This window comes from Archocentrus centrarchus, chromosome 22 (assembly GCF_007364275.1).
Source record: "Archocentrus centrarchus isolate MPI-CPG fArcCen1 chromosome 22, fArcCen1, whole genome shotgun sequence".
In the NCBI taxonomy this organism is placed as follows: Eukaryota; Metazoa; Chordata; class Actinopteri; order Cichliformes; family Cichlidae; genus Archocentrus; species Archocentrus centrarchus.
In genome coordinates this window covers 21,011,362-21,026,409 of record NC_044367.1, presented here as the reverse complement: position 1 = coordinate 21,026,409, position 15,048 = coordinate 21,011,362, and the positions used below count along the sequence as shown (strand labels likewise).

The 15,048-nt window shown below is 39.4% G+C and overlaps 1 protein-coding gene across 1 annotated transcript; it reads right to left on the bottom strand.

The window, feature by feature from the left end:
• Window positions 1-5,915: 5,915 nt before the first annotated feature.
• Window positions 5,916-14,476, bottom strand: hhipl2 (HHIP-like 2). Its single transcript, XM_030719138.1, has 9 exons — window positions 14,117-14,476; window positions 12,818-13,470; window positions 11,560-11,703; window positions 10,107-10,438; window positions 9,806-9,932; window positions 9,470-9,615; window positions 9,305-9,386; window positions 7,093-7,175; window positions 5,916-6,478 (listed from the first exon to the last, which is right to left on the bottom strand). Exons 1-9 carry the CDS (start codon window positions 14,474-14,476, stop codon window positions 5,916-5,918), a joined length of 2,490 nt encoding a protein of 829 aa, XP_030574998.1.
• Window positions 14,477-15,048: the final 572 nt, after the last annotated feature.

Below are 15,048 nucleotides of genomic sequence, written 5' to 3'. Positions count from 1 at the left end.
TGCCTGTTTTAGTTCTGGATGTTTCACTGGCTTAATTTTTTTTTCTTCCTAGTTCTAGTTGCTTATAATGGCCAGCAGGGAGCAATATGACTTTACGCAACCATGTTGATTCTGTAGTATAAAATACTGGATTTACAGCTGGGTTTTTAGATAACAGCGGGACTGTGTGTAACAGAAAAATATATATTGTACAATGTCACTAATTACGTCTGTTTCTTGAGGAATCTTGCAGTAATGCTCCCATTTGTCACAAAAAACATTTCTAATGTGCAGAAAATTTAGAAAAGTCTCAGTAATCTTGAAACTTGGCTTGAATGTGATGACATGAAGAGGTGCTCTATGCACATTTAAGCAAATTACTTCACCAGAAGCACCCTGACATCAGACCAGAACGTCAGCTCATATTCACATCTAGAACCAGACAAACACAAGAGAAAAAAATAAATAAATCAGCTCTTCACTGTATTATATATATTCCATTGTATGTTGAAACTGAGTTTTCTTTACATAAACATGTTTCTACCATAAACTGAATTGTGGGAAAATGGTACAAAGTGTTGCATAAATATCCACCAGAATGCAGGAAATGACGTCCCCCACCCCCACCCCTGCTTAATGACAAATCTGATCTGCTGGTGTAGCTAGATATATATTAAAAAAAAAAAAAAATTAATATGGGATCACTAAGGCTAGTGATTCATCCTTGGGGATGAACGGGCACAGAGAAATCATGGCATTAATGTAATAGATATTTTTAGTCTGCACAAAATCACCCAACAGATTGCTCTCCCTTATGGCTTTTATAAGATCATTTTTTGTTAAAGATTTGTGAGAAATTATTCAATAAAGCAAAGTTGTCTTCCTGTCTTGTGATTGCATGTCCACAGGTTGCAAAAGAAACCGAGGCTATGTTTATTTACTATTACATTTCCACCACTTTACAGTGTATTGCTAAATTATTTGTAACTATTTAAATAGATTCATAAAATGACTAAATGGCACTACAGGATGCTGGTACCCCTATCATGGACACAGGCTGAACCGTAAAGAGGCACCATTTGTTTATTTATATAAATTAAAGGCAGGTTATTAAATTAATTTAAACTAATTTACAATCAAAAATAGATAACTTTATCAAGTTTTTTGCTTTATGGATTCGAAAGGAAACACTATAGTGCTCGTGTTTTCGCTGTACTTAATTCAGGATCAGGCGGCTCATTACATGTAAATCTTGTAAGGAATTCAACCAAAAAAGCCGACCTGGCAAAAGGAGTCGCAGGGGTTAATTCTTGGGTAAATAACACATGAATGAGCGGGTCATTTCCGGGTTCACGGGATGTTAACAATTGTGAGATTGCTTACGTGTTTTGTACGCTATTATCGTCTACCAGTGATGTCATCATTAAAATTACTTTGCGTATTAGATACGCATTTGCGTCACCAAGTCCAACCACTTTGGTTGTTTGAAAAGTGCCATCATTCCTACTGTACCTGTTAAAGCAGGGATCCTCAAATCCAGGCCGCGAGGTCCGGTGTCCTGCAGGTTTTAGATGCATCCCTGATCCAACACACCTGAGTCAGATATAGAAGTCATTAGCAGGACTCTGGAGAACTTGACTCCATACTGAGGAGGTAATTCAGCCATTTGGTGTTTTGGATCAGGGACACATCTAAAACCTGCAGGACACCGGACCTCGAGGGCTGGATTTGAGGATCCCTGTGTTAAAGGTCATCCCTCTAGATCCCTGGTTCCCAAAGTGCGGGCCGCGGCCCCCTGGTGGGCCACGAAAGTTCTGCAGGGAGGGGCGCAGGAATAATAGAAATTCAGTTTAAAATTACACACAAGTATATAGTTACATATTTATATAAATTAATTTATATAAAAATCTAATTAAAACCGCTAATAGGAGGTTGTTAGTTTGTGATATTGCCCATTACTCTGACCTAAATTTGCTGCTCTTGAATTGAAGTGTGTGTCAAGTGGGTCACATAGTGGGATCAGCACTTTACATATGACTGAATAGCAGTTAGCAATTTATAGCCAACAGCCTTTCTTGCTAATGTTTTTTTTAATCAAATTTTCAAGGAAATACATCACTTTCTCTTGTATTTTGATGAGAGTGAAGACAGGCTTCAAGGAAATTTCACAGGCCGGGGGCATGGGATTTTCTGGTTTTTAAGTGGACCAAAGCACTCTTGACTTTGAGAGCCACTGCTCTAGATAAACACCTTCAGGTAATTACAGAGTTAATAGAGACTCTTGCACAACAGTATGAACTACATTCAAATGACTGTTCAGCCCCTTAACTGTTACAAAAGGGCTTCTTTTGAGGAATGCATGTGCGTGTGTGTGTTTGTGTTGAAGCAAAAAGTAGATTTGTGTAGCACCACCCAGCTGCTTGAACTGGGAACATAGGTCTGTAATTTGTAAGGAATCTGTGGTTTTAAGCGACATATAGTAGACTTACCTACACATTTAAACTTGGCATCACTTGAAATTACTTCTTAACCAAATAATTATAATTTGATATGGGACCTTTAATGTGGAGTTCTTACAGTCATGATACTAAATTTCAGCCAAGCTTTAACTGTTGGACAGATGGTCTCACATTTGACTCCAGACTGCTTTGTTATTCAGGAGTTTATGGCCAACTCAATGACTTCAGGGTGCCCAGGTCCTGTGGGTACAAAACAAGCCATATTCATCAGCCCTCCACCACCATGCTTCACAATTGGTATGAGGAGTTTGTGCTGATATGCTGTGAATTATGGCCAAGCATCTCCACTTTGGTCTCATCTATCCAGAGGTCACTGTCCCAGAAGTCTTGTGGTTTGATCAGTTTCAGTTTTGCAAGCCTAACCTATGCTGCCATGTTTTTAGAGAGAAGAGTCTTTTTTCTGTCAACCCTTCCAAACAAGCCGTACTTGCTCAGTCCTTTCCTAATTGTACTGTCATGAACTTTGAGATTTAGCATTCTAACTCAAGCCTGTAGAGTCTGAGATGTCACTTGTGGGACGACTGGCAACTGTCTTTAATGTTTTCCACTTGTGAATAATCTCTCTCACTGTAGAGCGATGGAAGATGGTGTTAAATTAAATTCTTTTCACATTATGTCATGCATGCAAGTTTATACTGTGTCTTATAGTACAGTATGGTACATTTACATCCTGACATCATAGATCGACATCACTGTGTCTCGTGATAGTGTGTTATAGTACAATATAGTAAGTTTAATGTAATGTCACAGCAGTATGTCAGTGTCTTGGTATAGTAGGTTTATATCATATAATGCCTTTTTTTTGTAATGGCATTATATGGGAAGCTACAGTATGTCATTTTATCACAGATGGTATGGCTGCAGGATTTGTTCCGTGACTGGGCATGCACATGTCATATGACAAGTAGCAAGGATGAGTAACTCCTTGATTTGTGAAGCACCATACAATTTGTTGACCTTGCTCGACTCTATGACCCAGTTTTTGTGGTTTGGCTTTTGTGAGATATTGTCCTCCCATGTGTACTTGATTCACGGATACTGATGAGCAACCGTGAGCTGAAACGATCACTACAAAATCACTACAATTACATTACCATTAGTCACATTTAAAGAAGTCACTAGAGTGAGATTATATAGCACTATAGTTGGGATAGTGCATGTCTGTATTTGATTTTTGTCATGTTTTATCATGTGTGTTGCGAAAGCAGTTATAGTGGCTCATTGCATTTTTAAATGACCTTTCCTCCACAAAAGTCGAAACACACCAATTTCAGCCACTTTACAGAAATGATCAAATATATTACAGCACAGGCATGAAGTCCAGAAGCCAAGGAAATGCTGGATTATGAGATTTTTGTAACCACTGCATGTGGAAGTCGGGGCGACTTGATGTTTACAGCATACATTATACAAGTCATGGTCGAAGTGGTTTCAGTTAGGATCAGTGGTGCAGAGTTTAATTACAGAGAGCTTCTGAGATTCAAGGACACTTGTTAATGTTTATTTTTATCACTTGCCTATGTTGTAAAATTAGAGCAATTTAAGAAAACTGGGCCTGGGTATAAGTAGAAGTTATGTTTTTTGGTGTGTTTGTGGGTTATTTTAGACTTCAGACCAAGGTGATGTGTTCTAAATACAGACATGGGGAGAGATTAAACTTGGACCAATGAGTTTATGACAGTTAAAGCAGTGATTATCAAACTCTTTTTAGTAAAGAGTCAGATGTCCACTCCTGGGAAGATTGGCATCTGTCCTGAATGCTTTCCACATGTAAATATTCTTTCTCACTGTGAGGTGTTAGGTAGAATAATGGACTCTTTCCAGACTGACAGGTGGCAACAATTGCTTCTCTATGATCCCTGCTGAGGTCTTTCCTCTTTCACAGCATTCAGGTGTATTAACATACACCTTGATTTGATTAGTAGCACCTGGCTGCTCCTTACCCTCTTAATTCCAAAATAAGTAGTAAGTGTGTATGTAAGTTGCCACACAATGCTTCTGCATTTTGGCTTAATCTTTGTTAATAAATAATGACAGTGTAATATGTCGTGTTTTTGGTTTTTTTTTTAGCTTATCTGAAGTTGTATTTACCCAAGTTTAACACCTGCTAAGAACCAGATTATTTATATTATGTCCTGATACCTTGGGATGGAAAAAAGTGAACGTTCTTTTTACCTTGACTATAAAGGGGTACAATATGGCCAACATCCAATATACAAAGTACAATTTACACCAGGGCTCTTCAACTCCAGGCCTCGAGGGCCGGTGTCCTGCAGGTCTTAGATGTGTCTCTGTTTCAACACACCTGATTCAAATATAGAAGTCATTAGCAGGACTCTGGAGAACTTGACTGCATACTGAGGAGGTAATTCAGCCATTTGATTCAGGTGTGTTGGATCAGGGACACATCTAAAAGCTGCAGGACACTGGCCCTCGAGGCCTGGAGTTGAATACCCCTGATTTACACCATCAATGACTCAGTCATTAAACAACAAACCTGTAACTGGAAAAAACAACAAATGCTACATTTCAAATGTTCAAAACTGGTCACTAAATTGAGAGCAAAGCAGCATTTTGTCAACATACAGTATCCTCTTGGCCTTACTGCATGTTGATGAAATGCTGTCTTGCTGTTAATTTAGGGAGCATTTTTAAAGTAAGAGGATACTGAAGCTGCAAAAGAAAAGAAAGTCCTACCGGAACATGTGGAGCACTTAATGGTTGCTGTTTCTGAGCTGCATTAGTGTAATATTTCAACGATGAATCCATTTTCATTTTGATATACTTGAAACTGGCATCCTGCTCACTGTGTGTGTGTGTGTGTGTGTGTGTGTGTTTGTGTGTGTGTGAGGTTTTCAACAGCGCAGCAGTTACAACAGCTAACAATTGCACTGAATACACAAGGACTGAATATAAAAGTGGTTTAGTGAAGTTACATTTTTATTGAAGTTTATTTTAGGAGATGTGCATAATTGATATTTAAATGAATATAAAAAACTCAAGTACCCCCTGCAGTACATCAAAGTACCTCTGGGGCTACTGGTACCCTAGATGAGAATTGCTGCCATAGTTCAACATTTTGGTGGATGCTGCTGTTATTTGATTTCTTGTCAGTCTGTGCACATTTTGGTTTGTATCAGAGTTGAAGAGACTCCAGTGTCAACAAACTGATTCAACAAACAAGATAAAATAATAATTAGCGATCTTTAGAAGTGCTGGTGAATTGATTCTCTGACAGAGCCGATCTTCAGCAGATTGCCTCTGTCACCAGTGAGAGTGGCATGAATCTTCTTGTAACTCTGAAAATAAGAGTATTTCAAAATGTTGAACTATTGCTTTAAGATGTTGATGATCATTTCATAAAGAGGAAAAAAGGGATTCAGTCATAATCAGATTGCTTTAAAGTGATTTGGTATCTCATATTTTCTTGCTCTTCACCTTAAGCTGTGCTGTCACTGTTCTGTTGCGTTTTACATTGAGGTTTGTCTTAGTTTGTTTCACAAAGGCAGGATACTCTTTTGCAGATTCTTTAATGTTCATCTTTGGTCCGCTTTGCTTCTGTGCAGCTTTCCTTTGGGGGATCTTTCTCTTTGTGTGGATTTTGTTATCTTTCAGGCTATTGTAGGCTTTTGACATGTTTAAAGTGTCTGTGGCAGTTTGATTCATCTTTGATTTTAATTTGTCTTTGACGCTGACAGATGTCTTCTTAGCATTCTGCTTCAAAGTATTCTTCTCCATTTTTGTGTTGGCTTTCTTCTTGTTCAGCATTTTGTCTTTCTTCCATGGTTTCAGCGTATTTTGCTTCCTCGCTTCCTTGTCAGATGATTTTGGTTTCACCTTTACACCAGTGCCCGCCGTCGTGTTGCCGGCTGCGGTTGTCGTAGGTTTGGCCTGGCTGTTCTTCACCGGCGGTTTTGTGGTGAGTTTGAACTTTCTTGGTGGTGGTCTGGTTGGTTTTTCATTTGTGCCCAGCACAGTCACTGAAACAGTACAGTTGTCAATAAATATGCATTTTCACCATTTTACTCTTCTACAGCTACACCCACATGTGTTGTGTTTTATAAAACTGGTGTGCATATTTGGCTGAACCTAAATGTTTGGAATGCTTGTCTCTATTTTAAGTATGTTTGATGTAAAACTGGATGCTGCTTTTTATAGTTTTATGTATGAGCCCAGTGTGATTATACAAATTGGCAGCATATAGAACGTAAATGCAGAGGGGAGAAAGAGCAGGTTCTGCTCAGGACATGCATGCATGAGTAAATAGTGAACATAGGCAGTTTGTTGGCCTGCCAGAACAGATTTTCCTTAAATGCTGCATTTATAATGCTTACACTAACCTCTAACATCAGGTTAACTGACTTGATAATATGGTGTGTGTGTGTGTGTGTGTGTGTGTGTTTGTTTATATTTAATGCACCTTGACTGATCCTAAACTGTCTCTGAATTTGGATACATTTCAGGTTAAAATAAATGTGTCTTCACTTTCTTAGACAACCTCAGTTCTTTAACAGTTCTGGTATGTGCACACTATAAAAATGACGCATTAAAAAGTGACTGAAATGCAAAGCTCAAGGTGTTTGAAGTTACTTACATTCCCTTGGCACAAATGGAAACTTTTTCCCCCTCACTTTGACAGGGAGCGGCTTTTGCTTGCATTTCCCAGGAGGTGCTCTCCTACAACATTGAGGAATTAAGCACTTTATATTATTATCATCATCATCATCATTATTAGTAACAATGTGATGAATGTCACACAATATTAAATTAGTTTTTATGACATTTTAAGCTATTAAAATAGATACGTCAGATGAACACGCAACATATTACACCGTGTCATTATTTATTTAACAAAAACTAAGCCAAAATGCAGAAAGTGTGAAAAATGAAATACACCCCCGAGCAGCAATAATATTTTAAGTTATTGCTGCATGTAGAACCACTTTTAGCACCAATAGCTTAAAATAACCATTTTCTCTCTGACTTTATCAGTCTCTCTCGCATCGTTGTGGAGGAATTCTGGCCCACTCATCTTTACGACATTATTTTAGTCCACTCAGGTTTGCGGGCATTTGTTTATGCACAGCTCTCTAAAGGTCCTGCCTGTTGTTTCAATCGAATTGAGGTCTGGGCTTTTAATGGGTGATGGCAACACCTGATTCTTTTCTCTTTCTGTTTTATGACCCAGATTGGGCCCATCTTTAGCTGTTGGACAGATACCCTCACATACTTTGGTGTATGGAGGAGTTTATGGTCGATTCAATGACTGCAAGGGGCCCAGGTCTTATGGCTGCAAAACAAGCCCAAATTATCACCCCTCCACCATTGTGCTTGGCAAGTGGTCTGATGTGTTTGTGTTGATGTACTGTGTTTGGTTTTCTCCAAACATGGTGCTGTGTATTATGGTAAAACATTTCCACTTTGGTCTCATCTGTCCAAAAGACATTGTTCCAGAAGTTGTGTTGTTTGTTCAGATGTTTTTTTGCAAAGCTAACCCGTGCTGCCATGTACTTTTTAGAGAGAAGAGACTTTTCTCCTGTCAACACTTCCAAACAAGCTAATCTAATTGTACTGTCATGAACTTTAGCATTTATCATGCTAACTGAGGTCTGTAGGGTCTGAGATGTAGCTCTTTTTTTGGGGGGGGGGGGGGGGGGGGGGGGGGGGGGGGGGTTGCAGTTTTTCTGAGTGTTGCATCATCTGACCTTGGGGTGAATATGCTGGAAAATTAGCAACTCTCGTGAATGCTTTCTACTTGTGAATAATATTTCTCCCTGTAGAATGATGGACTTCATTTGATTGTCTGGAAATGACCATATCACATTTCCCAGATTGATGGGTAGCAACAGTTGCTTCTCTCAGATCATTACTGGTGTCCTTCATCCTTGGCATTGTATTAACTAACATACACCTGAATGCTCCAGACCACCAAAATCCTAAAACTCACACTTGCTGATGATCAGTTAATCAAATGCATTTGGTTAGCAGCACCTGGCTCCTACCTACCCTCTTAATTTCTATAGAAGCAGTATAAGGATGTGCTTAGCATTTTCACACATCGCTTCTACATTTTGCATTAGTTTTTATTAAAAAAAAGAATTAAATGGTCTAATATGTCATGTGTTGTCTGAAGTTGTATTTACCTCATTTTGGGACTTGCTAAGGACTAGATAATTTAAGAGGTAAACCTTTCAAATTGAAAGAGAGTCTAGAGAGTTTTTTTTTCTCAAACCATGCCTTAGTGGGAGTAATTCTGTGATTCAAGTTAGAATTGAGGTGCTCATCAAATGGGATTTTTATCAATTCAAAAATGAAATAAAGAAATCTAAGGCCTTCTCTTTTTGACAATAATAAAATTGCCCTATTATCAAGGCCTGATCAAGTATCAGCTTGATACAGTTTTATAATCCCTCATTTAATTTTACTTGAGTTGAAAAAGTGATGTTTGCTTGTCAGGGCTTGCCCCAAATTTTGACCTTATAGAAGTTTAAGCAAAAAAAAAAAAAAAAAGCTATAAAATCCCCTTTGAGTTGTCATATTGTACTGTTGGCAATTCAAGACTTCTCTGCTTAAGAGACTGCCAGAGACAGTAAGAGGCATCCTTTTTGTCCCCTATGCACTCCTGGCTCCAGGGATTTTTTTATAACATTTTTTTTTTTTTGCATAACTTGGAACAAAGCCTGTTTGAGTAGCATTCCTGTCTTTTGAATAATTGCTCCAAGCAGGTGTGCCTATTTAACACAGCATACACACATAGTTAATATAATATATATAATGTAATATATACGCCTAGTCTGATACTGCACCTGGAGGGGTCCATGAATTTAAACACTGTTCCAAAAGGAGACATGGCACTGGGGTATGATGTGGCCAGAAAATACAACTCCCCTGGATAACAAAAAGAGTTTGTCAGCAGTGTCACAAGCATCCATTCCTGTGCTAAACACTGTAAGGGACTGATCAAACCTTACCTGCTTCATCTTCAGCAAATGAGATGATGAACTTGTGGTGATGATTGATGAGTCCAGGAAAAGAGCAAGTCTGTGTATCACCCATACAGACACTCCTCTCTTTCCAGTTTCCTGTTGTCTTGTCTTCCTCTAACGCCATGATTCGGCTGAAAGGTTGACAGGAATCATTTATAATGTTATAGCGAACCAAGCAACTTTATGCAGCTTTATGTCATTTAGGGCAGTCAAATTCAATTAAAAGTGTAAAGGTAACTTAACAGGCAGACCCGTTTTTTAATTCACTCCTGAAAGCTGACAAAACTAAGGTTTTTTTGAAGTACATAAACACAATCTTACCCATTCATAAAGTCTCCAAAAATGTACAAGCCATTCAGATTGGGTGATTCACATCCTCTGTAGACATACCCCCCTGTCACAGACTTTCCAACATGATGGCTGTATGCAAATATAGGGAGGATGTCATCTGTTGTGGCAGAGAAAGACAAACTGAATTTAACTCTGAGAGTGAAAACAATCAAAAATGGAGAAAAAAACTCTTATTTATGATGGAAATCACATGTGACAAAAGTTTCAAGCAGGCAGAAAATAACTCTTGACTTGTATCATCGGGGAAGTTTCATATCAACTGAAAACTTACTCAGGGAGGAGTTTTGGCACAGTTTCATATCATAGCACTCAAAGCCCTCTTTGGCCCTCCATCCATAGTTCCCTCCCTTGATAATAATGTCAATCTCCTCATAGCGGTTTTGACCAACATCTCCGCAGAATATCCGACTCCTGCCGTAGCCGCTCACCGGGTCGCCACGGTCCACAGAACATCGCCACATGTTTCGCACCCCGTATGCAAACACCTCTGGCCGAGCACCTGGGTCCCCGAGGAATGGGTTATCCCAGGGGATTCTGTATGGCTTCCCACTGGGGTCACTTTCATCCACATCGATGCGAAGCACTTTTCCCAGGAAAGCACTCCTGAGTAACAAAAGAAAAGCAATCTTAAGTTCTTAAGTTCAGCTTTAAGTTCAATAATTCCCAGGCAATAGAAAGCTGTAGACGAATAGATAGTAATTCTAATAGTGTTTAAGTAATGTATTAAAATGGATTGTTGCTTGAATGTAAGGTCAGATTGCATAAATTGTTAATAAATTGTAATAGTTTAAATAGCTGAAGTATTTCATAAACAAGCACATTCATAAAGCTGGGAATTGGACTGCCAGGGCCTCCTCCCTCAACTGCCACCCAGTGTACATTGCACTTAACCCCTATGACACCTCCTGTCCATGTTGCTTTATTGGGCTCTACTCAACCAGACCCCATGTGCTAAGACCCTCCCACAAGGCGCTCTCCCTTGAACCCTCTCCATGGGCTCCAGGATGGGGATGGGGCAAAAGCCCCTATAGCTCCTGGGGTCACTAGGATACACAAATCCCTCAACTGTGATAAGGTGTGATTTCCAGAGAGGGTCCCACTTAGAGTCAGGGATGAGTTGTTGCATCAAGTGGAGGAGTTTAAGTAGCTTGGGATGGATGGATGGATGGATGGCACATTCACAAACACAACAAAACTAGTAGTTAGCATTTTATTTTGAAGGTTGCATCTTAAATCTGACTATAAACGGTCTGAGTGGTTCTGTAACTAACTATATCCCTGCAAACACAGGACTTTGGGAGAGTACATATGCAGAACTGGAAAAATAGGATCCCAGGGACATAGGAATGACTCAGATGAAAAAGCCAAAATTAAATGTTTGTAGTAGCTGTATTATAAACATCTGAAACAGTTACCTTAATGTGAGGAACAAATGGTTAAAACATGCAATGATATATTATTAATAATAAAGTATATTCATGTATACATTGAGGGTAGGTGGTTGAAATAAAGAGAAGTAATGAATAAATGTAGTTGAAGGCTATGGACACACAGTTAGCTTAAAGTATGGCTAAATAGTTGAAACTGCTAAAAGTAACAGCAAACAATGGTAATACTCAGCTTAATGTAATGGCTTTATGGTTGAAATACTTACATATCTGATATAGTGTTCACACATGTAACTAGATTATTATGATCACTTGGCACAACCTTAAGCACCTTACTTGTTTTGTGCGTTGCCATACTTCCCAAATGGATCCCCAGCTTTTCCACCATCGCCAGTGAAGATGTACAAATAACCATCTACACCAAAAAGCAGCTGGCCTCCATTGTGGTTCGCAGCTGGCTCCTCAATCTCTAATATGACCCTGAATGTAAAAACAATGCATTTCAGAACAATTACATATACTCTAAACTGTGTTAAAAAATTTTTAAATATAATTATCTGGTTGTCATGATTCTTAAGTGCAAGCCAAGGATGGCTTTAATCCAACATTCAACTCTTCAGCAGTTTTGTTGCATGTCATTCACTTCTTATGCAATCAAATATTTATCCTATAGAAAGAAGTGATGAAAGAGTAGGCTTGAAGCACTATTTCCTCAGAGTTTCTCGCCTACATAAAGTGATTTCTGGCACCCCATTTCTCAGTGCTGGTTGCCTGGTGCGTGAAATCAAAACTTGTCATTTTTGTGCATATTGAAGGAAAAGGGATAGTAAAGTGGTATTGTTTTTGCTTTGTTTATTTTTGTATTGTTTTAATTTCACTTTTGCTTCTTTTTGTCATGATGACTTTCTGTTTAGCTACTTCCTGTTATATTTAAGTCTTAGTCTGTTCACACAGGTGTTAATTTTACTACCTATCTTTGTCATTTTCCCTCCTTTGTAATTGTTTGCTCCAAACCTCATTAGCGTCACCTGTATATGACCTCTTGGACCTTTTAACCGACTCTGACTTTCTCCTGCTCTTCTCTGGATTGTTTGCCACTCTGACTGATCTTCTGTGTATGTTCGTCTCCTGTTTTCTGGATTAGAAAATGGATTTTGTACTTTTTTCTACCCCCTGTGTGTGCTGCATTTGAGTACTCTTCTTCCTGGCTCCACACACTTGCTTTCATTTTAAGTTCTATTTTTTAACTTTACTTTCTTAAAGCAGTTTAAGAGGCCTAAAACAAAGTTAAAGACTGTTTCTAAAAAGTGTAGCATCACATGGCCTTTGTGTTTCACTGAGATATTTTAATTGTTTCACACTGCACACTGCAAGGTTCAGTGTAGGTTCTGAATTTTAATGGTGCTCAGAGCCCCAGAAAAGCATAAATTGTTAAGGCCAGAACATGTTTACACAATGTTTGATGCAATTACAGACCCTCTCCTGAATGATAATAAAGTCCTATATGTCTTTTAACATGTATTCTGTGCAGACTTATATCATCAAAGAAACCTTGACGCCAATAAAGAACTATGAAGACCCTCCCTCTGCATACCTCTCTGAGTAGGGATCAGCCACATTCATGTCATAGGCTGACACCTTCATCTCACTGATTCTGATTTTCTCCAGCTCACTGTTGACCTGGATGGAATAGTAAATAAAGAAGCGTCCATTATCCCGATACTTTGGGTGGAAAGCCATTCCCAGGAATCCTCTCTCATCCCCCAGCCACGGGGTGGTCAATACCTCTCCACTCATATCCAGGAAAGGCTGTTCCAGCCGGCTGCCATCACGCAGGTAAACCCAAACAAAGCCTACCTGTTCTGCAATAAACATTCGGTGTGTGTCATCACCGCTGTGCAGCATCAGCACTGGGTTTCTGAGATTATTGGCCACCTCAGTCAGACACAATTGTAGGCAACCTCTGGGGTCCTCCACTACTCGTCCCAGGTTACTATTGAGATCAGGGCTCTTCAAAACATTGGGGTAGCAGTAGTCTGGGTCAGACAGGTCCACCATGCTGCAGAATGTGGTTACGTCCTGCTCTGAGGCGTACAGCAGCAGCTGGTTCACTGTTAAATATTTAAGCACATGGCGACATTTGCCATGAAACTCAGAGCAGTAGTCAAAGCAAAGACCAGGAAGTTCTCTGACAGGTGTGTAGGGGTCCTCAGCGTCATACAGGTGGGCGGCATATGGAGAGCATTCCTGAATAGGTCAAGCACATCGGTTTATCATTAAGACTTTTTAAGGCAGTGCCATGCAATGATGAGATGATTGATTGAACTAAGAGTTTTAGAAATGTGGAAATGTTTTGTTGTGAGTTTAATGTACATTTGTTGTAGTCCAAATGTGCAGACCATAATCTGATGTTGTTGATAATTACTGGAAATGTAAGCATATTCCCTTGTAAGCATTATAAAGCACTGTGGATTTGAACTTACAGTTAGCTAATATTTGGTTTTGTGAAATAATAGTTTATCAGTCACTTTTAATATCCGACTGGAGCTGTAGCCAGTTTTAGTTTGCATTAAATCTGAGCAAATTTTCACAGCTCTTTGTGTTCAACCATTTACCAGGTGTTGCCTTAATGTTTGTCTTTTTTTTCTTTAATAATTGTAACCCTATCTTTTTATTTAATCTTGGATTTAATTAGATGAAACTAAAACAAATCAAAAGGTAAAGTTGTGTATGTCTAAATGTTTAAAATACTTCTTTAGTTTGAAATAGCGAACATTGTCAAAATTGCAGCAGGCGTAAAGAGACTGCAGTAAATCTAATAGTCATCATGAGTTTTTGTTTTTTTCGGAGAACTAAGTTCATCCTCAAACACAAGAAAAGAAAATATATTTACCTGGCACATAATTTCCTTCAGCATGTCTGTACAGAGCTCATAACCTGCCGTTTCCAGCTGTTCAATGATGTCCCAATACCTTTCTGCGATCATGTTGTCTGTTCTCTGGTCGCAGCAGCCAAACTGTTCATACTGTCTGCAAAACTCCAGGTGCCATCGAGGTTTAAAAGGTGGCTTGAAGTCCAAGCACTGAGGATGAGCTGATGTTGACTGGATCGAGGACAGTAACATCACTGACACGATCAAGATAGACGCAGGAAAGCTCGGTGTCTTTTTAGATGACCATAGAAGTGCCGCCGCGCGTAAAACCGCGCAACCGGCTCCGCTTGGATAGAGCGCAGCATCGCTCTTACCTGTCATTTTTGCCGTCTGGCCCCGAAAGAATTCAATGACTCTTCCTTTATATAGGCTTCAAGCCAGAGTTTAAGTATGCGCGCGTGCATTTGAATGCATTTTACGCGTGCGCAAAAGTATGTGGATGGAGGGGCCTCCCAGTCAGTCATTGCCTTGTTCCCCTCCTCATCTGCTCCATCCAGGTCACTGTGTCACCAGTTCCGCCTCTCATCGGGCTAATTAGTGCCAATTAAAACTAAACATATTTGTAAGGATTTTATTGGGATTGCAATTTCAATTCCCTCAAGTTATTTTCAGCCCAGCATCGATAATGGCAGCAGTAATTATCTATAAGAGGGCACGCTCTGTAGTATGCACCCACGCACGCACACGCACGGCACACATACACGCAAAACAGGGCACATTGTGGAGGCATGCAAACATAAACTTAACCACGACACAAGCTGTAATTATGTCTCACTTCCAAGTTCTAGCGCCTCGAGGCAGTGGATGTTTGTGCAAGGCCAGCAGCAGCTGTAGCTTATTCATGCTTCTCAGCCACTGTCCCAGCAAGTCACTTTTAAATTTGAATATAACAT

Bases quoted from the DNA above. Each gene is read 5' to 3' on its own strand.
- hhipl2 (XM_030719138.1), bottom strand. From the start codon at position 14,476: ATGACAGGTAAGAGCGATGCTGCGCTCTATCCAAGCGGAGCCGGTTGC. The intron at 13,471-14,116 runs GTAAATATATTT...TGACCTATTCAG, and splicing joins TGAAGGAAATTATGTGCCAG to GAATGCTCTCCATATGCCGC. The intron at 11,704-12,817 runs GTATGCAGAGGG...TTTTACATTCAG, and splicing joins GCTGATCCCTACTCAGAGAG to GGTCATATTAGAGATTGAGG.